The sequence below is a fragment of the Alosa pseudoharengus genome, unplaced genomic scaffold (assembly GCF_046254945.1).
Source record: "Alosa pseudoharengus isolate Yale_2024_CS ecotype anadromous, Long Island Sound unplaced genomic scaffold, YU_APseudo_1.1 YU_APseudo_1.1_scf_10, whole genome shotgun sequence".
NCBI lineage: Eukaryota > Metazoa > Chordata > Actinopteri > Clupeiformes > Clupeidae > Alosa > Alosa pseudoharengus.
This window is the reverse complement of record NW_027468565.1, coordinates 35859754-35884417: the sequence shown is the minus strand read 5'-3', so window position 1 is coordinate 35884417 and position 24664 is coordinate 35859754. Positions and strand designations below refer to the sequence as shown.

The window sequence follows — 24664 nt, the reverse complement described above, 5'->3', positions numbered from 1 at the left end:
ACACTCTTTTCATGGCCAGCGCAATAATGCTCCCCCCCCCCCCCCCCAGCTACCACCCCCTTCTTCGCAGCTGGCCACTAGTGTCTCAGTCAGAGGTTAGACGTCTGAGTGGAAACGAGAATAATAATAATATTAACAAAAACAATCAGTACAGGTACAGAGCAGAACAACTAAGAGGGAGGCAATGGCTGACCGGTCAGTCCTACAACAAGGCATGGGGGGGTGACTCCAGCATGGCTCTCTAAAACACACTGGCACGGCTCAGGTTAAAAAGATGGCCGTACCATCCTCCCACTGGCCCTTCAGTCCCATCCCTGACCTCTAACCCCAGTTTGAATAAAAACAAACAGACCTAATGGCAAATATCAAACATTCATCATGAAGAAAAACTTCACTTTTTTCCCTAGTTACCTCTCCTTAACATAATTATTTGAATTGTATAAATTAAAATCCAACAGTGTTTCTGTACAGGTCAAGAGAACATTCATTCTCTCTCTGTGAGGCATCTTCCTCTGTTTAGGAGAGAAATCACTTGGCGTTCTTCTTATCCAGCTGAAAGAGGGCCAGAATCTCAAGCATAGCCTGTTTGATGTTAGCTCCAAAGCGATGAGAGTCCTGAGAATGGTAAAAGCAGAAACAATGGAGTGAGAAAAGAAAAGAAAGAAAAGATCAGGGAATATCTGAAGAGAAACTGTGACCTAATCATCAAATGTCAATCATTTGTCTGTTGTACTCAAAATCAACTTTTATAAAGAACTCTCCATACATGTTTTTTTTTTTTTTAAGTGCTAAAACATCTTTCTCTTACAAACACTATTAGGTCTCTCCTCAGTTATGCCATGTTATGATATACTCACTGTCTCAGGGCTTGATTTTTTGCTGGATATGTGGAAGTTGATCAGATCCTCCCCGAGAATGATATAGGACACGCCATAGCCATCATCAGCCACCTACAATGACAACAGGAGCAGGCACTCATCAAGTGTACCAGCCTAAGAGGATATAAAACCTTTCTGCCACACAATTACCAATTTGCAGTAGAGAGAGACTCTCGGCCGGACTACACCAGACGTGCAACTTAAGTGAAGCATTTGTGGAGCACTTGCACTAATTAGCTCCCACTACACCAGGCATGGGAGTGCCGTGTATACCCTGTCCCCACGGACGTTCGGAAAACAGCAGACTTCGTTTCAGTTGCACATCCAGTGTAGCCTGGCCATAAGCCTGCTCTGCAACATGACTAGCTGTATCAGGACAGAAAACACATTTTAGTGAACAAGGAAACACATGAGGGGCAAGTGCAGTGTTATGTGTCATCTTCCCACGTGATCATGCTGTCATCCCTCGTGACGAGCCATGCAAGAGTTCAATTAAAAATGTTTTGATCAAAGGATCAAAAATGTCGCATGATTGGGACTCACCGGGCCAAAGCCTCCTCCGCTGCTCACACGCTCCGGGTGCCTCTTCAGGTCAAACAGCTCCACCTGCTGGAGGGGAGTCTGACTGGTGGACAGCCGCCAGGGCTCAGATAGCACCTGCACACACATACACACAGACACGCGCGCACACAGGCGCACAAACACACACAAACATACACACACACACACACACACACACACACACACACAGGAGAAGGGAGAGATATAAAGACAAAGAAAAAATGTCAAAAAGCTTTAAAAACAAAAATCTGTTTCTATCAGTTTTTCTGGAAAGCCTAGTCTGTGTGGCAGCGGCCAGACCCACCTCTTTGAGGAAAGGCGACTCCTCTCCCAGGTACTTGGACACCAAGTAGAGGCAGAAGAGATGGCGGTCGATGCCCTTGCCAGTCATGGCCAGGCGGTACAAGTTCTGATGTTTCTCTGAAGCCTCCTTCAGGAGCTTCATCCTCTCCTCTCTCTGTTGGGTGCAGACAGAGGGAGACATGATTCGCACAAACAGGGATGTAGAAATGATTTATATAGATGACGTTTGTGTGTCTGTGTGTGTGTATGCAGATCATACGTTTGTGCGCGTGGGTATGTGAGTGTTTGTGTGTCTGCTTCCTGGGAAAGTATACCGTCTCATCTGTCATCATAGCGCGTACGAAGGCACAGGTTTCCATGGTGCAGGAGCGGACGGTCTCTGTGCGTCCCTCACGGAACAGGCGTGTCATGGAGGCCTCGTATGTCAGGCAGAACTTCCCCTTGTCCTGCAGAAGCATGCAGCACAACAGACACAACAGCACATTTAGAGACAAACAGTAATTGCCTGTGTATTAGACACATCCTGTATAAACCGCATGACAGTGTTTTATGCAAATTATATATTATATTTATATGCATATATCATTTTATATATATACACAATAAGCATATTGTCCGCACCCATGTATTAAAGCAACACCAAAGAGTTTTTTGTACCTTAAAATAATGTTTCCAAAATCGTTTCAGTGGTTCATCAACTCGTAACAGGGTGAACGGCACTTCTGCATTCGCTTTGCGGCCCTCTATTGGCTATAACCGCACTATGTACGTTTGCCAGATCGGGTAGCGGATCTGTAGTTTGATGGAATGAGACATAAGAAACTACAAATTTGACTTGCTTCTGATGTCGCAATACATCATGCTTTCATAGAATCATGCAACATACTCTACATTGTCTGTGGACATCGTTATTTGCAAAGCCAGTGCTGGATAAACAAATAGCGTGCGTGCAACAGAGGAAAAGTGCTTTGGTGTTGCTTTAACTGCAGTTCGTTAAACATGACTTGATTGTGTCACAAAAAAAAAACACATTTCATGTGGTTACCGGTGTCAAGCTAGCACTGGCTTGAATGAAATCACTCGGTTTTGGGTTGCGTGCCTACAAGGTGCCCAATAGCCCAATGAATCAGTCAGATCATGCTTTAATCCAAAAACAGAATGGAGAAAATGCAAATGTATACCCATATATAGCCCGCCCCTGTTGAGAGAAAGTGGAATGGAGCATAAGGCCCAATATTCCAATATGTGGTTTAATGTTCTGCATTCCTCATTATTAGGTCACTTTGACACTAAAAGTATGCTCCTACTTCATGTAAAGCACCAGGGTTGATATCACTTCTTGTTGTTTGTTTTGCGTCAAATGCCATTGGCGTCACTGATTAGGGTAGCCTGGGTGTCTCCTGTCTCTGTCACTGTTATTGTATGATTATTTATTCTTTGCTGTTGTGCACTAGCCTGGAAATCCAGACCCAAATCCGAAAGATTAAGGGTCTGGCATTTAGCAATGAAAATGGCCCAACTCGAGGAGCGGCCCCAAGTATGCATTTGAAAATCTCACTGCACGCAATTGGATAACACTACGACCAATGTTTACTGACTGATTCCGGAATTCGACATTGCAGCGCTGTTGTCATCAGTTTAGCTCACCGATGTGATTGGTGCAGCTTGGCTACAAGGGCATAGTTAATGAGCATCACTACTGAATGCCAGAGTGACTCGCTGAGCAAATTCAAATTGTGCTCTTGCGAGAACTCTGGATTTCCAGGGTAGTTGTGTACTTAAAGCTGCAGTTGGCAAGTGTGACAGATTGAGGGGACTTAGCCAAAATGTTTAATGTTTACAACTCTCATGCCCCTCCCCCACTACCACCGAGCACCCTCTCATCGAGTTTGTGCTCGTCAATGTGCACCAGACTGCACCAGACTGTGATTCAGTCAGATCTCACACAGCCCTGCTCTGATTGGACCAGAAGAACCTCGAGCTGTGGATTTTTGCAAAACAAATAACAGGCTCTAGGTGGAGGTAGAAGTGCGGGTTTTTTCAAAAACCAGCTGATTTATGTTGTTTTGTCGGAGCATAGTGTCGGTTTCAGTAAATATGATCAAAAAATTCTTGCCAACTGCAGCTTTAAACCCTGGATAATTCTGTGTCAAGTCAGAGACACATATTCAGGAGTGCATTGTGCTTCGTGTGTGCCTCTCTCCTTTATACAGCCAAATTAAATTCTGCATCTTGATTGTACTTCTCCCTGACTGGATCTCGTGTCTCACTTTGGTATGGTTTGGTACACTGTGTATTACCGGTAACCTTATAGATGCCATTTTGCAGAATCAATGTATAAACCTTAATAGGTGGGAAATTATTATATCATCTTCAGTACAACACCAATGTTGTGAGTTTAATAATTAGAGGACACATAAAAATGCACATCTGCACTACACTATTGCATTATATCTATGTATCCAAATGGCCTGTGATTGTATAATGCTAGTATGTTGCTAACGATGTCTGATTGAGAAAACAGAATTAGAGAGTGATATTATGTGATAAGATAGACAGCTGGGAATAACGGTGGCCTGACACACATGGCACTGCTGATAACAAGAAAACATCCTAAAACATCCTGGAACATCCTTAGTACATTTTGCTGTTTTTTGCTGTTTTTTGCCTGGAGTCTTGAAATGTCTCTGTTCTTTCTTCAGTGAAATTAGTCGGTAGGCATGAATCCCCACAATAACTGCTATCAGATGCCAACTCATGGAAGTAGTGAGAGAGAGACATGTCCTCACAGACATGGAAACTACCTCTGCAGGCTAAAATCGTCCATCAGAGGACACGCCCTACTACACCGCTTATCTAAGCGGAGCATATAGACAGCTCACGGTGAGGCCGGGTTAAGAAGGGTGCTAGGACATGTTTGTGTGTGACTCAGTCTACTAGAATTGTACAACATGATGACATTTAAGTGTGTCTACAGGTGTGTGTAAGAGTGAGTCCAAGAGCTGTTACAAAATAACTATTACGGACAAGCTCAGACAGATCTTGTTTCAAAAGATCTGGTCTAATAAAACTGGTGTACAATCTCCTCATTAGAAAGTCTGTGGAAAAACTCACAAAGGGGGTCTGATGAGATTCAGAATCGTAGGCGCCTCCCATTTGGGCCCTGAGGGCCAAGGCGGCCATTTTTATAAGTTATGAATATCAGATCATATCTCCAATCCTTCACAGAACAAAATGACAGAGCTTTCAATGAACCACATTATTACAAGTTCCCAATTCAAGTCCAGTGCAGAACTGAACAAGAGAATCATAAGGCTATGTATTTTTAAGTTCCTGTAAATGACAAACTTGATGTGCTAAATATCTTCAACCTCAAGTATGCTGCTAATGAGGAAATATAATTGTTAAATAGATAAGGTGAACTTCTCCCCACTGTGGGATGCATCATGTATGATAATAATAAAAATAATAAGTTACATTTATATAGCACCTTGAGGGTGTGTAATGTCAACAGGAAGCTATAAAGGCCAACGTCCAACTAAGTGTGTTTCCCAACAGACACACACCTGGTAGTTTCCCAACTCTGGTCTCACACCAGAACTCAGGGGAGTGAAGGTGGGAAACACGCATGTCCATACCACATTCCTGTCAGGGGCGGTTTCTCATATTGGTAATATGGGCAGCCACCCAGGGTGGCATCTTGCCGAGGGTAATAAAAAAATAAATAACGATAAAAAAAATTGATTATTTTTTAGCTTTCATTTGCGGTAATCAATTTGCTATCGCTCATTTGCACGTCAAGAATCAACCTAGAGCCCTTGGCTTGACGGAGGAGCTTCCTCACGGCATTCACTCCCATATTACTCACGAACCGCTGGGGTTTGGAACGTTTATAATAGGCACTAATGGGGATCTTGGGGAGGAAGTCACTTTCAGGAACGTTTATAATAGGCACTAATGGGGATCTTGGGGAGGAAGACCCTCTGTGCAGAAATTTTCAATTACGGTAGAGGTCACTTTCAGGAATTTTATTGATTTCAGTGACATTGTGTTTAAAAAGCAATTTGTTGTTGGTTGTTTTAATAAGTGCACTGGTTAAATGTACACTACCAGTCAAAAGTTTGGAGACACTTCATTCCATTCCATTATACACAAAATACCAGCTGAGATCATTTGCATTGATTTTTTAATCAGGGCAGCAGTTTTCAGATTACATTATGTGCTTACATAATTGCAAAAGGTTTCTCGACTGCTGTAGAAAGAAATGGCTGATCTTTAATGCAATATCTACATAGCCCATTATCCGCAACCATTCATCCAATGTTGCAAAGGCACATTGTGTTTGCTAATCTGATATCCTTTTAAAAGACTAACTGAGAAAACATTGGAGAACCCTTTTGTAATAATGTAAGCACATAATGTAATCTGAAAACTGCTGCCCTGAGTAAAAAACAATGCAAATGACCTCAGCTGGTATTCTGTCCAAAATGGAATGGAAATGTCTTAAGTGTCTCCAAACTTTTGACTGATAGTGTATGTAGAATGTATTACTTTAATTTCTCTGAAAAGTTTAGGGAAGATTGTACTCCTTTTCTTCAATGGACGAGCCTCCTCACTATGCATGTTTGTGTGTGTGTGTGTGTGTGTGTGTGTGTGTGTGTGTGTGTGTGCATGTATGTACACTATGTCCATGTTCAGTTTAGCACTTGTGAGAGTGTGTGTATGCTTCTCACCCTGAAGTGTGCGAGCTGGAGAGCGATCTGAATGAAGGCGTCGGGGCTGGTGCGGCACTTCTTGATAAGGCCCTTGCCAAAGTCACTGAAGGGGATGATGTGGCAGTCTACGTCGTCAGCCAGGGCCTTGGCCACATTCAGCGAGCTGTTGATGATGTTCTGGCACTGAGGGGACCAGAGCGAGACATGACATTAGCATGGAGATGTCAGCTAACACTGTGGCACACATACACCACGTGAAATGTACTGTATACAGTATGTGCACTATACTCTAGACCGATCTGCTAGATGAATGTAAATGTAAATAACACAAACACAAGAATCTATATGTTGAGAAACCTGAGAAAATGTTTATGATTCAAATTATTTAAGTTGTTTTAGTCGAGTGGCACTTGAGGCTGCCAGTCAAAATAACCATCCACCCAAGTACTGTACTGTCTTCAAACAATGGGATCAAATATTATATGCATTTTGGATGTGTTAAATGGATAGGTGGATGGATTATTCAATCATATTCATATCAGTAGTCTGGAGTAGTTGGAGTTCAAAATATCGATATTGCGATATATCATGATGTACCTTATATCGATGGATACATATGCTGCTGCATCTATGCAGCATCAAAATACTAAAAGCATTTCATTTAAAGTTTTAAAGTTAAAACTGTCAAATCTTCAAATAGAATCATTCATCAAAATTTACTTTCAAGATCTCTGCGGGCCTAAACTGAAATGTTTCTAAGTAAAAGGCTATGCCTTCGCTATTATATAGAATTATAAAGAACAGCTATTCAGATTGAATTCTGTTTTCGACATGTCCATTATTCAGAATCAACATGTATTGCAATATGTGTTTGTGTTGTGGCCTATGAATTGTGAAGTTGCAGGCAAGTGATGGATTCTTGCGCACAGCGCCTCACCTCCTCTGGGATGTCCCACTGCAGCCTTTGAGGCCCAGGCAGATTGGGGTGCAATTTGCCCTTGCAGTGGCCATCTTCAGCATAGCCCAGCTTGTTAGGGTCCATGGACAAGACATGCTGCAACAACACAGCAGGTATTTCATCAATACACAACTAGTTCCTATTCGAACATGTCACATACACACACTCACATCTAACTATAGTAAAAAGCAGTATATCTAGTTACTATGTTCCTTACTGTCGTAACAAAAAAGCTCAACTCATCCACTAAAAATGAGCTTGGCTGATGAAAATCTTTCTGCGCATTCTTTCTGGTCCCATTTTTGTCTGGAGCATGCACTTACTTACTGACACAATACAATAGAGTTTCAATACGTGCAATACAGTGACTTTCAAAGATCATTTCCAGTTCTACTTCAAGTGAGCAGTACGCTCACACAGTATGCACGCGAGAGTGACGTCAAAATGATAATCCCACTGGCGTGTGGCAAATTTCAGCCTCTTGTAATAGCTGGGAAATTACAGTACCCACTAGTGTCGCACCGGCAAGCGCAAGTATAAATGCCTAGAGTGCTTAGGTGACGTCACACCTTGTGTGCGTAGTGACCACTGCATTGACTATATACTAAAACCTTTAGTCACCACAGTGAGTAAGCTGTTTGTCTCAGACTATAAGAAAGTGTGCTTCTGTAGAAAATGTAAAACCTAGAATAAATGTGTTCCTGCAGGGTTGAACATGACTGGGCATTCCTGCTTCACTCATGCCATACCTCCCAGAGGTGACCAACTATAGGGGCATCCGCCCACGCATGCTCCGCATTCAGACCCATGGTACCATTCTTAAACACAATGAGGTTGAAGGACTTATCAAACCACCTGGATGGAAAACAAAACAAAACAAAACAAAACATTGATCTTGACTTTTTTTTGTAGTTCAGATTAAAGTTAAGAACATATAACATTTATATATTATATTATATACTATTATATTATTATCATATTATAGGCTTTAACATTTCCATGTAGATTAACACATTTTCAGATTAAAACTTTTCAGCAGAAAACCCAGGAAAAGAAGAGTAAGAATCTGGTAATCACACACACAATAGCCTAACGGTCCTGTAGACCCATTTGTACTGACCTGTCGTAGCACTTCCCATGGAGCAGGGACTTGGCATAGCTGTCCAGGGACTCGATGGGGTTTTCAGTATCATAGCGCTGCTCTGTGTCGTCCAGGGTCACAAAGAAGGCAGCCTTCTCTATGGCGTCCAGCGACTGCTTGTTCTTCCCGCGGCTGAAGTATTCTGTGCGTGCGTTGGCCCAGGGTATTCTGGGAACACAGAGCAGGGAGGTGGGGGGGGGGAGGGCACATGAGACATCATATGATAAACTCATAAAACATCACCAAAGGACCTGCAGAGAAATACAACACGTTGTTTCTATCTATACATTACTATGTACACAATACCTGTCTTAATATAGTTTACCAAAATGTGCTTGTCTTTAACAATAGGGCAGTAAATTATTTTTTTGTTCATCGAGAACATGAAGTACAACAAATATTCAGAAGTATTGCTTCTATTTCAGACATTGTTTATGAGAATAAGATGACTTTAGATTAAGGGGCAGTGTAAAATAGCCTATACCTTGCCTCAGTAATTCATCACAAAATTGTGTCAGTGCTTCTTGCTTCTAAAAACTCAGGAGGGGTCCTTACCTGTCTCCGGCAGTGAGTGCGGCCAGTGCCTGCTCGCCGAACTGTGGTTCAGACTTATCGGCGAGGATGCGTTCCATCTGCTGTTCGATCTCCCGGGGCAGGAGCAGGCGCCCGTCATAGAACACGTACACTTTGAAGAAGCGGCCGCGGTGGAAGACTGCGATGTGTTTGCTTTCCGTCATGTGCTGGATGGTGTCTGCTCACACACCGGTCAGGGCGAGCGTCCAGACAGCGTGGGAAGGAGGAATGAGGATGAGTGGGAAACTTTCGATGAGGTCACGGACCTCACGGTCCAGAAACATCACTGCTTTCAGACCTCTTCAGCAGGACAACACTATTCAACAATTACTTTATGCTCTTCTTGAGGGCACACAGCCAAATTCTCAGTTTAATAATCAAGCTGATGCCATTCTATAACTACCTATGTAATTAATAAGTTAAACATATCATATAGAATATTGTATGTAATTTCACATACATACAGTATGAAATAAATAGACTAAATTAAAACCTATATAACAGGAACAACATTGCATGAAGGAATATAAACGGTGGTTTAAAATCGATTCAAAGCCCACCAAAGAGAATTTAATAGTTTCAAAAAGTAGAACGCAGAAAATTAATTAGCTCTGACCAAACAGTCAGTGCAGTCCCATCAAAAAATGACCCAGTGAGGAATTCAGCTTCTCAACTAAAACAGCTGGATTGGGTTACTGAATGTGTTACATAACTGACGAGTTCACAGTGGGATGCTGGATTAAGTGCTGCTGAAAATGCCACAGTGGTCATTTGTGGATGAGGCTCATCAACTACTGGTTAAGCTAATGAATGCTAACTGGTTAAGCTAATGAATGCTAACTGGCTGATGCAGATAATGAAGCAGAGATGGGATGGGAGTGGTCAGAAAGGAAACAGAAAGATAGACACACAAGGATGACTCCAAGATGGAAGATTGGATGGGAGTTTGCTCAGATCCACACAAAAACATGTTTTGATTTCATCCATGTTTCATCAGCCGAGATTTCCAACAGGTGTTAGTTAGATCCAGAGTGATCACATGCAGTATGCTTGAACACCTTCCCTGAGGCGGCCCCAATATGACTTTTTCCCACTAGTGATTACTCCCACACATGTTCTTATTTGTTGCAGTTTCCACAATCTCATTTGTGGATTTTACTGTGGTCATAATTCGTGATATACTGTATCTGGATGATCTACAAAATATGTCAATATTTTGCCACATTCCTCCCACTAAAACACCAGCAAACCTGATCTCAAATATATCAAAATATAACACAGAGGATACATTGCATAAACCAAGACTGTCCCTTTAAGATATGAATATTCATTAATATTTATGTTTATTAATATTCTGTTTTGTTTCCTTTTTTGTGTTGGGACACACGTCTCAACTGTCCTCGTGCCACGTATAGCAATCCACATCATAATGAGTCACACCCCTGCAGTAATAACAATCTGAGATCGTAAAACTTGGTAGTAAGAATCATCTCATATCTTTCAGGTGAATAGCCTACTTCACTAAGGACTTTAATCTCTCCTTCCACTTGTCCCTGTTTCCTTGTTGTATAATAACGAACCTATTCATTGTCCCTGTTTCCTTGTTGTACAATAACGAACCTAATCATTAGCAACCTACTGTGTTCTGAGGACAAATACACTGAGGGCACTGTCCAGTCCAGATAACAGTGATATTCTCTCCTTGCCACACACAGCATGCTTACCATTTACACTCACAGACTTAATATCCCCAAACCACATCCAATTAATATCAATCCAATTCAATCAGTGAGGTGTATTACTTCCCACAGCTGGGCATCAGAATTAGCTGTAATTGCAGGCTCCATTGCAATGGTGGTGTGTGAGCCTGCATGCAACGGCTTGTGGTTTTACAGGCCGGGCGATCAGTCTGAATTAGGGTTGCGTAAAAACCAGGCCAGGAAAGGGAGGGGTAGGGGGAGGCGGCTCCGTAAACTCTACCTGTGTCGACCCCCGGGGTGCGACTGGTGTTGAACATTCGCTCGTATTGGGACGAGCACATGGGGACAGTGTTTAGAAGCATGAGCTGGAAAAAGGCAAGAACGACGGGGTCAAACACATGAGCAAAGAGACAAAAAGCGAGGGGGGGGGGGGGTGCACACCGAGGCCAAGCTCACTGAGGGTCGGCCTCCTGAGCCACTGGAGGAGAGAGGGGGGCTGAGGGAGGGGAGGCTTTCTGCTGTGAATGAGAAAGATGATCAGTGAATGGGCATAGAGGGAAGACAAGACAGAGAGGGACAGAGAATGGTTTGGCTGATCTGCAGACCAACGAAGGATCATTGTGGATATGGAGAATGGTCAAACATCCACTCTGTCCACTCATACCACCAGCACACCTTCGCCAATGGAAAAGCATCAGCAGAAGTCGGGTATAGTATCATGGACTCCCCTACAAATAATCACCTACAAAAAGCTTAGATCTTTTTGCTTACGCCATATGAAAACAGAAATTTACAGACAGGTCCAGAACTATAGTGCTTCATGGCACCAGAGCCCGTTTACGGAGAGCCGGATCACTCCCTATTAACTCCATTGTACCTGCAATCTGTTTCCCGAGAGTGGCGGTTCTCCCCTTATTAGACATTTTTTGATGGATGGCACTAAGGCTTTTGGCGTTTTTGTGGCCAGTTTCCTTTGCTCTGGGCTGTGCTGGTGGCCTGAGACTAGGCAGGGGTGGAGTTTGGTGAAAGGGATTTGGTCTGGATGGTGGATCCAGGGAGGGAGAGCAAAGGGCACAGCGCTGCTGACTGGCCTGCTTGGTCCTACTCTTACCTGACTCCTGGCCGGGGACGCGAGACGTGTTAAACATCCGCTCCCACTGGGCCGAGCAAAGTGGCACTCGGTTCGCCAGCAAGTATATCTGCAGGTGCGGCCCAACAAGCCACAGAGCAGCATCCAAGAGACGGGAGGGGTGAAACAAACAAACAAACAAACAAATAAATACATTCATCTGCCACTGTTCACATCAACATCACACAGAGACGTGGGGAAAAACAGACAGAGAGAAAGCCTGAAAAAAGAAAGAGGGATAGGCACAGAAAGGAAGATGGAGAGAAATGAAAGGAGGGAGAGAGGGATACACAGTGTGTGTGCTGTGGCTTTTTATAGAAGGGTTTCAGTTCCTCAGGAACTGCGAAGGGAGGGAAGACTCCCAATTGAATTCATAACAACACACAGGGCACACGATTACAGTCATTGAGTCAGTTCAAATGCATGGGATCAATCCAGTTCAAATGCATGGGATCAATCAGTTCCTTACAGCTAATAAATATCTTACACAATTACACAGCAATAAAACCTTCATGATCTCAACCTCAGCCACAGGTCCTCCGCTGGCTTCCTTGGGTTCATGACTCACGAGGCTCTGTGGCACACTGTGTGTAAGATACTGGTGTGTGTCACCAAGGAGCAGAGGGGTGGCTGAGAGGAGGACCTACCGGCTTGATCTGGGCCCGGTCCAGTTTTCTCCGGTAGAGCATGATGGCGTGGATGGCGTTACCAGCACGGGCAGCCTGCAGGTGGGTGGGGAACACGTACAGGAAGTCCTGGGGGCAGAGAGAAGGAGAGAGCAGGAGGAGGAGAGGAGGGGGAGGAGGAGGAAGGGGAGTGAAAGGCAAGACAGTGATGGTAAGATGAAAAGGGACTGGCAGAAGGCAAAGTACAATCACAGTGATAAGATGCTTCTGTTGTTGTTACACGAGTACAAGAGAAACTGCTATGACACATGCATACACACACACACACACACACACACACACACACACACATAAGAGGCACCTCTCCCATACCAGTTCAACAGAAAAGTTGTATTTTATTAACTGACCAACATCAGCAAATAGGCCTGTGTGGTGCAAACCGCTAGGACTAACTTAATGTGATTAATTAAGCCTTTACTTAATTAGGCCTTCAGCCCTTAGATCATAGCAGCGAAGTCGTTAATCCTATTTGGTATTAAACTCAATTAGACCAACACCCAAGATTACAACAAAGTCATGAGTGCTCCACAGACATGTAATCCTGGTTCACCTGACTGGGGTTTTGCTTTTGCTTCTTGCTTGCATTTTTATCCTTTGAGTCATTTTTTTATCATCCTTTAGAGGAACTTGTCATGTGTTCATCACCAGTAGTGACAAATAAACAGAGTCACAATATTTCCTCACACATGGCTGCAGTGTAAATGTACACAGCATGCCAGAGTAAAGAGGTTACCATGGCATATTAGAGACGTTACCATGGCATAATAAGAGACGTTACCATGGCATAATAAGAGACGTTACCATGGCATAATAGAGACGTTACCATGGCATAATAAGAGACGTTACCATGGCATAGTAGTTGCTGTTAACCATGATGGGTCCTCTGCCTCGGAGATAAATGTACTCCTCCCACCAGTCACTGACCTACAAATGAAACAGCAAGACAAGAAATCAAAACATTTTAATTACCTTAAATTAAAACAACATCAAAATCAACAGAGTGAACTGACATTTTGTTTTTGGTCACTGGAGTGTGACTTACGTAATTGGAGGTCCACCAGGACTTGAGCTTGAGATACCACTGAAGCCTGGGGCCAAGGTTCTTCTCAAAGTCCTTGGCCAGACCTTCCATCCTTTTGTACTTCTCGTCGTCCATGAGCGGCCTCGCTGACTCCAGGTACTGTGGAGGAGACACAGAGGGGTTGTCTGAATGCTCAGTAGAGCTCACGGGCCTGGCAGCTGGTGCTTCTTACTTTCCTTAAGCCCTTTAAAATCGTTTTAAAATCCCTCTTTGTCACCCAACATCAAGAGGCCTTCATTCAGTCACAATGGCTCTCTGTCTGTGCCATGTCTCTCCCTGCACTCAAAGATAAAGACGGTGCTTCTCCGTAGCCGCCGGCTACTTTCTCGATGACCAACAGAGTGTTTATTGAAAGCTCCATGGCTTTCTGAGCACTGTTTGAAGGTGTGTGGATAGAGAGAAGAAAGAGAGAAAGAAATAGAGAGAAAGAAATAGAGAGAGAGAGAAATAGAGAGAGAAAGAAATAGAGAGAGAGAAATAGAGAGAGAGAGGGAGAGAGGAATCCCTCTTACCCGTCTCATTGTGTCTTTCACTGAGGGGACGGGTAGCCGGGGCAGGGCATTCTGGAAGCTGTACAACATGGGTTTCCTCCCAGAGAACAGCCTGACCAGGACCTGGAGAAGACGACAGAGCACACATACACTGCATGTGAGGCGGTGGGGTGACACGGCACTGAGTAGGCAAAAAGTTACTGTGTACATGGGCCACCGCCGGCTTGTGCTTGAGTTTGGACATATGCACTTTAAACAGTTGTGGTGATCAAGGGGGGTGTCAAGCCTAAAGCCCCCTCCTGCACATGTGCCTTATCTGTCCCTGCCACAAGCAGCAGCGAGATAGCAGGCCAGTCTGCACACACAGTTAGGAGGCATGTACTATGGAGGAGCCCTTTAAGCAGGATGGACAATCACTGAATTAAGAGACATGCTTGATATGAAAAACTGAAAACGAAAACTGAAAGATGTACCAGTTTTGCATGACTCAGGCTGGGGCACATATCCCAGTGGTATGTAAGTTTCATAGGGACACACATTAATCTCAATGACATATTAGTGTCATCATGTGATCAACAGAGGGAGGTCGCACATATGCCAATAGTTTAATGCAAACAATGTTTTGGCCTGTGGCCTTTCTCAAGTCTTACAAAGTAAGACTTATAAGACTTGAGAAAGGCCACAGGCCGAAACGTGTTTGCATTAAACTACTGGCATATGAGCTGCGAGAGTGTGTGGCCTCCCTCTGTTGATGACATTACGTATCCCGTGACCAGCACCTCAAGAAAATGTCAACTTTCGGTGTGCGTTCGCTTTCCCCATTCAAAAATATTAGTGTCATCAACCAAAACATTTACTGAGAATGTACTGACCATCCAGATGCTGGTTTTTATGGACATTTTGCCATGTTGGTTGTACATCCAGCCGTGCCAGGAGAGAAGGTACTTCAGGACATTCCTCATGACGAAGATAATGGTCACCCACAGCCCTGTGCCAACCAGTACACCCCCTACCACATGCTGGCTGTCCTCCGCCATGTACTTACTGCAGAGAGGGAAAAACACTCAGTAATACTGAAAATAGACTAACTGCTAAGAGGAATATTGATTCATGTTAAAATATCTGAATTCACATTTAAGTGTATGTTAATAATAGCAATTAGTGAATGATTGAAGATTTCTTCACTCCGGTCAAAATGTTTTATCTAGGTAACGTTAATGTACAAATAGTATGATGCATCTAAAGAGAGGTCATTGCGTAAGGCTCTTTCGGGCTTCCTGATCTAGCACAGTGGCATCGTCGCGGCATGCCACATCACAGCAAACAGAAGAACAGATGTTAGGTATTTGTGTCAGGTAGCATTGATTGCATAAACTCTGGTGGAAAGAGTTCACATACTGCTCTCTCTCACATATTCCTCACACACATACAAATACACACGCAGAGAGACACACACATTGCCCTTTTGGCTTCAGCAACTGTCATATCTATGTAGGCCCTAATGGATGTTGCAATGCTGTGAGTACTGCACTGTACTGTATATCCCAACAGCACCCCCTACCCTGTGGTGAATCGATGAGAAAAGGTGGGGAAAACCTGAGAGGAACACTTCCGCCAGATTTTTTTATTTGTGAACAAAGTGCAACACTGCCAGTAACATATTTCACCCGCAGGCACGGTTTGTACTTTCACTCACATTTTCTATTGAACAGCTTCACCAGGAAGTTGTAGAGGATTCAGCCTAACAAGAGATATTGACTCCTTTGATCACAGCTCCTTTGTCCCCTCATAAAGTAGTTAGAACATCAAAAAATATTGTTTGCTGTTATATATATATTTTTAAAGGTATGGAGCAAGAGGCTGCAGCGTCCATACCACATTCAAGTGCCCACGCGGACCTGGTTTCAAATCCAACCCACTGTCATTTCCAGATCCCACCCGATCTCTCTCTCCCACTCGCTTCCTATCACTCTTCACTGTCCTATGTGAATAAAGGAAAAAAATAAGTAATAAACATAACAACAGACGTTCAAATCTGCCCAATGCAGTACATAAAAATATAGTGCATGAAGTACAGTATAATGCTACTGGTCAACCCACAGCTTTCTATATCACTTTCCCACGTCAACCAGGTCACACAAAGGCATTACACAACAAGGCCTACTCCTGGAATTCCACATGGTAACCTTTCACCTAGTTCTAAAAATAACACCAAATCTGAATGAGAAACATGCAGGGTTCCTACACATTTTCCATTTCAAAATTCCATACTTTTTCCATACTCAAATTTTCAAACTTCTCGGTACATTTTTTTTAGTTTTAAAGTATTTTTTTGGGGCTGTTATGTCTTTAATGCAACAGGATAGTGGAGAGTGACAGGAAGTAAGTGGGAGAGAGAGTCGGGGTGGGATCCGGAAGGGACCACGGGACGGGAATCGAACCCAGGTCGCCGGCGTACGGTGCAGGTGCCCCAGCCAGTTGCGCCACTGCTGGGGCCACGGTACATTTTTCTGACCATATTCATTGTCAATGGAGCGTTCTACTAGCATTGTGAAGAGCTGTATAATGATGTTATTAACTTGGTAGCCCTTGGATACTTTTCATTGGGGGAAATGCTGTGTTGGAAGGTGCACTCACATTTTTAGTTCTCTAAGCATAGCCTACATATGTTGGAGACTATAGTGCACTGCTGGCAGAGGTCTCAGAAATCACCATAAACAATATTATTTGTTTGCAATAACAGTTTATCAGATAATGCAGTATCCATGTCTTGGTATTTTTTACAAAATCAAAAAAGTCTACCAATGTTTTAGCCAAAAATAACAGAGCTACGCAAACATACCAGTGCACAATGGTGTAGGGCACTTGCATAGAACAGGGGTTCTCAATTTGGTTTTGGTACCAGGGTCCCCTTGTGGGAGAATTTTTTTTCTGAGGACCCCCATTCAATTGTATCTTGATGATGTGGACTGACAGTTAAGCTACACAACAGGGAATGGTTCGTTATGACCTGAGTGAAGTGATTAGTACTGTAGATGCAATAGTCTGGAAACACAAATATTTCTCCATACCCTTGTTTCTTTTTTCCATACTTATCCAGACCTGGAAATTACTAAAATCAAATTCCATACTTTTCCAGGTTTTCCATACTGCGTAGGAACCCTGAACATGCTTTAAACACATAAAGTACAACATATTACCAAATCTGAATGAGAAACATGCTTTAAACACATAAAGCACAACAAATTAGATGTACCGCAGAGCGGTACAAAATATGACCGCCGCCCAGTCCAGCACGCTGAAAGGCCTATATGATTCTTACTGTCTCACTAAATTGCATTAGCCACACTCAATTCTTACTGGTATCTGCTAGACAACAAGTACCAAAACATAATTAGTTCATAGATTCCACATGTAAAATTCATTTTATACAACCCCACCCCCATCTTGCCTGAGAAATTCTTGAATTGTGTGCATGTGTGCGTGTACACGTTTAATTTTATGTGTGTGGGTGTGTGTGTGTGTGTGTGCGTGCTTGTGTGTTTGCCTGCGTATGTGTGTTTGTGCAACGGCATGCATGCATACATATGTCTACTGTGTGAGTATGTGTCATACGTATGTATTACTGTGAATGTATGTGTGTGCGTGTGTATCTGTTTATGCACATGTGTGCACATGGAATGGGTTTACATGACCCCTGGAGGTAAACATACGGAAAAAATCGGTCATCCTAGGCCCTACGGTTCTCAAGATATTCACAGAAAACTGTGTCTGCCCTACCCTCCTTTCGGGGGGTCCACTACAGCGAGGGGGCTACAGATCAAAACGAAAAACGATGTTTCCATGCTATCCATGTGGGGTTATATGCCCACCAAGTTTCGTGTACCTCGGTCTTTCAGTGTCCCGGGAATCCTTGTTGGTGCACGGTCACTAAATGTACACATTTACATTATTTTATTGTAAGGCCCCCCATGAACGAAAGTTCACAAAACTTGGCATGCATTCGGAGGGTGTCATAATGATCCTACACTTTCAATTTCGTGCAGTTTTGACCATGTCAGCCAGAGATATTGTGATGAAGACACCTAATTTTTTGCTTTTTAATTTTTAACTAGGTGGCGCTATACATGAAATAAGTGGTAATGGGATGGGTTGACATGCCCCCTTAAGACCAACATACAAAAAAAAGGTGGATCTCCTAGGCCCTACGGTTCTCGAGATATTCACAGAAAACTGTCTCCGGCCACCTACAGGCCAGTTGGTGTATAGTAACATAAATTAATTTATTGTGTGGCTCCCCATGAACGGAATTCCACGAAACTTGGCGTGCATTCAGAGGGTGTCATAATGATCCTACACTTCCAATTTCGTGCAGTTTTGACTATGTTAGGTCACAGATACCTGCGATTACAACACCTCATTTTTACTTTTTTGTGTTTAACTAGGTGGCGCTATACATGAAATGAGTGGTTATGGAATGGCTTGACATGGCCCCTTGAGATCAACATACAAAAAAAAATGGTCCTCCTAAACCTTACGGTTCTCGAGATATTCACAGAAAACTGTGTCTGCCCTACCCTCCTTTCGGGGGTGCAGTCCAGCGGGGGGACTACAGATCAAAACGAAAAACGATGGTTCCATGCTATCCATATGGGGTTACATGCCCACCAAGTTTCGTCTACCCCGGTCTTTCAGTGTCCCGAGAATCATTGACGGAAATTTGGACATGCGAAAAAGAAAGAAAAAGAAAAAAAAAATCTGACTAAACCTATATGACCGCCGCTTCGCTGCGCGGCGGTCATAATTACCATCACATAATGTGTACCTTGGAGGCAACATGGAGTTCTTGAAACCAGTCAATGATGTTATCGCTTTTATGACAATAATATAATAAAAAAGATATCGGACCAGATAAACAGGCTTAATAAGGCCGTTATTTTCTCTGATCTTAACCTCTTTAAAAAACAGTCCTTACAGGATTACAATGCTAATGTAAAAACCAGGGGATATCAGGCACAAATAAAGGCCAACAGCAGTCTTCTGCCTACAATGACGCATATTTGAACAAACATGAAACATATGGAAGAGCCAATAAACTCAGGTCAGCTGGAAGAACAGCGTGCAATTTTGAACAAACAACCGCATTATTGGTGGAGTAATATTTTCTGTGTTGAACTTTGTACATTAACACTACATACATTCTGTGATCATCAAGAGAAAGTGTAACATCTTGATCTCTGTGACATTCTACCCAATCCAAACAACACCCAAAGACATGCTGTCATCACCAGAGGCGGACATAGTACACAGCTCCATTACTTGAGTAAAAGTACAGATACCCCTTGCTAAATTTTACTCAAGTACAAGTAAAAGTACAACAGTCAGATGTCTACTTAGGTAAAAGTACTGAAGCACTTGTTTTTAAAAGTACTTGAGTATCAACAGTACATTTTCTAAATATTGCATTACTACTGCCACAGTGCTTACATTTATGTACAGAAACGTCCTACATGGAGTTATGAAAAATGTTAATGTGGAGAATGTAAAAGGAATTAAAAGTCAAATCAAGTAATTTTCATCTTTTACCATATTTTACCATACTATTTTGTAATTGAAACACTTGAAGCTACACTTGAAAACTATCATTAACTTGTTCAGCAAATTGAAATAGTCTGGCGAGATGGGTCCACGGGTTGGCACATTCCCGGCATCCAGTAACCTGCTGCGTCTTCATTGTTTCGTCTCTTATCTAAATCTGACCATGGAGTTGATTTTCGCGGAAAGCTAAAGCTGATTGCTGATAGGCTGTCCCAATCAGTGGCGCCTGCACAATCATATCACGTTTGAGAGGGAAACAACAAATTGAGGGTTTCAGAGATTTTTCTTTTTTCCTTTTTTTTTTTTTAGAAGAAGTAACGGGTACTCACGGTTATGGATAGAAATGTAGCAGAGAAAAGAGTACAATATTTGCCTCTCAAATGTAGTTGAGTAAAGTCATGAGTACTCCCCAAAAATGATACTCGAGTAAAGTACAGATCCCTCAAAATTGTACTCAAGTAAATGTACTCCGTTACTGTCCGGCTCTGGTCATCACAGTTTGATTAGTAAGCTGAAACAAGTAACCACAATCACACAGAGGTGAATGACCCAATTCAATTCAGGCCAACGTGACTTTTATGAATTGGTGTTACTGACCACAGTGTTGCCTAAACATATTACAGTGCGACCGTATCTTTACGTGGTCTATACACAGACTGCTCTATATTTACATAGATGTTATAGAAAGCCTGACCTTGTGGCCCTGAGGTTAGAAGACAGTCACAGAAAGATCAGAAAGGCGTCGGTTCCTTTAAGCCCAACTCGGACATACAGAAGAAGAGACTAGTGATGAGAAACAGTAGAATGCTAACAATGTTTACTATGTTTACTATGTTTACATTACAGGCAAAACAACCATTGGGACGCTTTTGAGGTGACAAGCAGCAGGCGACAGGCAAACTGCCGGCACTGTGTGGGCCTTTGCCACTTTACTGTGCTTTACCTGATGGGTAAGTGCTGCCCCAGCTTGGTGAGGAGGCCGAGTGTGGGATCCATCTGAGCGTATTTGGTGGAGGACATGTACCCCACCAGCACCACCACCAGTCCAGACGGGCTCCCGGGGTAGACTCCAGTCATGATCCCATTCTGGATGGGGTTGAGGGCAAAACACACAGTCCACACGTGTTAATGATGTGCTGTGTCTGCTGATCACATTTTATATGACCTAATGGGAATGTCAAAACTTGAAGCTGGGTCAGTTTACCGGTACATAAATTCATAGCAGCATTATTTTTTTGCTTAATACAAAACAAAACATGTAAAACATTACTCATTATGCTCAGTTGATCTGATCCAATTTGAAGAGGTGCTGGGACTCTCACCTTGAACCTGATGAACCTCTTCTTCCACGAGTGCAGGCCGGAGAGGTAGATCTGTCGCAGGGCCTCATGGCACAGCTGGAGGTCGATGCCATCAGGGGTGACGGTAAACTGGAAGGCCACCGCCTGGTGTGCTTCTGCCATAGTGGCTGCTGATGCTCACTATTTGGGGCACACAAGTAGCATCAGTCAGCTGAGCTCTTATCTAGTCCAGCCTTTTAAACCACTCTAACTGGAATATGGCTAGTGTTTGCTATGACAACAACTTTCAGGACCGTGTACTTCATGTAGATGTCATTGACCTTCCACTTGCCTCCAATGAGACGATTTGTGTCCGATACTGTATGTAGAACCACTGTATTTAGTTCTGTGAGCTGCAACATAAGTATACCTGTGACTTTCTGCATGCTTTGCACAGATTGCTTTGAAGAACAGTTTTTTTTTTTTTCATGGATAGGATTACGCGTGTGCATAGGTGGTGCAACAAGTTCCCCAAGTAATCAAGGAATGTTACAGAGGTATGGGCTGAATATAGGGGTTACTCCAAATGCATGACAAACTTTCACTGAAACCAGACTTGTGGTAATGTGGTAACCTTTGAAATGTGATCACATATATTGCCCTTCATGTGAACAAAATAAAAAGCTTTATTATCTTTGTTTTATGGCACCATTTTGATATGAACGTGCCACCTTATCTCTAACACACTTTTGGGAGGAAACTGTTCTTGAAGGTGGGCATGCTGTATTTATACTACTACAATATCCTGGTGAGCTGATTCCAACTGGTTTGACAGCTTATATCAAACCCAGCTATGAGGAAAAAGAACTATGGAGAATAGAATGAATGAATGAATGAATGAATTAATGAATGAAGGTCTCAACTATAAGAGATAACAGGGTGAGTTGGTCAACAAATGAGCTGAGGTGCACTAGGCTAATTCTAGTGCTCTAGAACTGCACCTGACTGGTATGAGTTCCATGATACAGTGTGGCCATGGTAACGGAATGGGTAGAACAATAGGATTCCTTGGGGAAAACAGGACTGGGGTGGTGAAAACCAGAGAAACAACAAACAGAATGATGAAAAGAATATCGCTTGGACAGACATCGACACATCAAAACAAATAAGAGCCTACGTGTCTGTGATAGGAATATTTAATGCAGTGAAATGTGTGCTCCGCTGTTATCAATGTGACAAGTCCTAGCAATAAAATAACACTTACATTGCACTTTAAACTAAATTTCCAAAAAGTATGTCATTCTTAGGGGACATTTATGGTAGCGATCCAGACACTTGCTAACATTCATATCGCAGGCTACCTACTCTACCCCATCCCCCAGCGTTATTCCCGTGATCACATGACTTGCCGGTGCAACTGGAAACTAGGGGAAAGGTCGCCGCGTTGAAGCATGCGACTGTTTAGAGTAGACGATGGTACAGAAACATCGTGCCTAATGAAGTCGCATCAACAAATATAACTGTACATCAACAGACGTTAAGTTCACGACTATCCGACATGGTGACACACAAACATGTAGTTTGCATACAACTGATCGTAAACTAAACAAAGACTGTAGGCGCAGCAATTACAATAACTCCAAATCTCTAATGTTAAGTTAGCTACAGGCAAATATCAAACTATGACAAAATCATGGCTTTTCAGTCATTATGTAGGATACGTTTCACGTGATCTTTTCCCTACCAACCTGCATATTAGAACACCCCACCCACCACCACCACCACACACATACACTTAAAAAATCCTTAACATGTCAGGCTGCACTGACACAACCTTCCAATCCTTTGGACATGCAGGTGTAGTCTCTTTCTCAAGTGGCATCATTCAGCACATAGCCACTACACGTGAATTAACAATGGGGTCTTATATCAGATGAAACTGCCTTTTCATAGACCTATCTGAAATACTCACTGACCAACGAACAGTAAGTGTATTTTAAATCTTTGGGTGACCTCCCCTTGGAGTTCTGCCCACAGACAAACGCGTTTGACGACCTGGCAAAACTACTGCATTGTACACTACGTGGATGACTGCCAAAATCTGTTTGTTTATGTTACAATTTATTACACAATTACGACAAGGTAAGAACGTGGGCTGCCGTCAAAACCCTCGAAAGACAGTTACATGGGGGCTTTTGTTAACGTTAGGTCTTGCCTCCAGTCACACAAAAACCGTTGAAGTTGCTTGCAAAGCCGGAAGAACCTAATGTAAAACATGCTTGCGCTTACAGGAATTGTATGAGAACTGTATGAGACCTTATGACTTGTGTAACATCCTAAAGACCCCAACTTTTAGAAACTATCCGCACCTGATACTCAGAAAGCAGACAGTGCAGAATGCCGGTTAAGAGAACAGCTCAGCAGTGTCGCTGTTGCTATTCTGCCATGTTTAGGCTACTTTTCCGTTACAAACTTGCCATTTGCTAAAGGAAAATACAAGAATAAAAGTTAGCGATAAGGCCCACGCTTACCTGTCAGTTTTCAGTACTTTAGTACGCTGATGAGGTTTAAACGATGAGGGTGTGTGTTGGTAGGACCGTGTCAGGTTGGAAACACACTGCAGAACTGACCGAGTTTACGCGCTTGATGAATGAAAGTGAACGAGGGCATCGTAAAGGACCGCCCATGTTTTTACGTCACATTTCAAGATATAATGTTGTACTTACCCTTTGACCCCCAATTATTTTTGCATTGACTTCGACGTTGCCCAGGCCACAGAGCTACACTACTTAACCAGTCTGTTTCTACACCTTCGTGGGTTTGACATTGTAATTTCCTCAAAGCTGCTAGCTGCCTATTTCATATTTGACTATTGAACTTGACAAATGTATGTAGTGTATGAGTTGCCCATAGGCCTACCATTTCAATGAAACCTAACAGTTTGATTAATTGTCAGTAACTAATTACATATGGTGATATTGCTATAACAATAGTAACATGAATAAATGTAAATATCATATACACAAACACTGTTAATTGGTGACAACCTAGCTGTTAACCATCTACTGGTGGAAGACTAACATGTTAATATGAGCTACAATAATAAGATGAAAGGTTAAGTTGTCAACCTGGTACCTCTGTATAAACCTCTCGTCTAGGCAGCAAAGTGTTACTTTAACAATGAAAAGATAGACTGATGGACTAACTGTGAAGCATTCTGTGATGCTAATGCTGAGGACATTCATTTTCTGGAGAACTTCTGGAGAATCATCTATAGGCAAATTATCACAACCATCTAATCAGAACCCAGTGAGCTGGTTATGTGGTTGCTCAGAAACATTGCTCAAGAAGTTGCCCTATGTATCGTCACCTGTACTGTACGTACACACCGTTGCCGACTTAAGCTTCCAAAAAGTCAGGAAGTCATTCATTTTCAATGGAAGCCAGCTTCTCTCAGCTGCCAGAAGCAGCAAATCCGTCGGCGTCGCGTTTTGGGCGACTTCAGCGTCAAGCAGAAAGTAGAAAGTCAGTCAACTTTATGGTAATGAGCTATGACGCTGTTCAGCGACC

At 42.8% G+C, this 24664-nt stretch overlaps 2 protein-coding genes across 4 annotated transcripts in view; one reads left to right on the top strand and one right to left on the bottom strand.

Annotated features, from left to right (window-relative positions):
• Window positions 1-37: 37 nt before the first annotated feature.
• On the bottom strand, window positions 38-23751 carry cpt1ab (carnitine palmitoyltransferase 1Ab (liver)). 3 transcript variants are annotated; one of them, XM_076271146.1, is made up of 19 exons: window positions 23626-23751; window positions 21137-21295; window positions 20758-20900; window positions 15089-15260; window positions 14238-14339; window positions 13687-13824; window positions 13491-13568; window positions 12606-12713; window positions 11941-12028; window positions 9112-9307; window positions 8536-8724; window positions 8165-8270; window positions 7395-7511; window positions 6476-6640; window positions 2057-2188; window positions 1744-1896; window positions 1422-1535; window positions 858-950; window positions 38-615 (listed from the first exon to the last, which is right to left on the bottom strand). In XM_076271146.1, exons 2-19 carry the CDS (start codon window positions 21275-21277, stop codon window positions 529-531), a joined length of 2322 nt encoding a protein of 773 aa, XP_076127261.1. In that variant the 5' UTR covers window positions 21278-21295; window positions 23626-23751; the 3' UTR covers window positions 38-528. The 3 variants fall into 3 exon arrangements, with proteins under 3 accessions (XP_076127261.1, XP_076127268.1, XP_076127277.1); XM_076271153.1 differs by lacking the exon at window positions 11941-12028 and adding an exon at window positions 11110-11194; XM_076271162.1 differs by lacking the exons at window positions 20758-20900; window positions 21137-21295; window positions 23626-23751 and adding an exon at window positions 16092-17354.
• Window positions 22962-24664, top strand: part of nap1l4a (nucleosome assembly protein 1-like 4a) — a 25442-nt gene continuing 23739 nt past the window's right edge. Inside the window, exon 1 of the mRNA XM_076271187.1 lies at window positions 22962-23079. The gene's annotated coding sequence lies outside the window, so the exon portion shown is untranslated. The remainder of the gene's footprint in view (window positions 23080-24664) is intronic.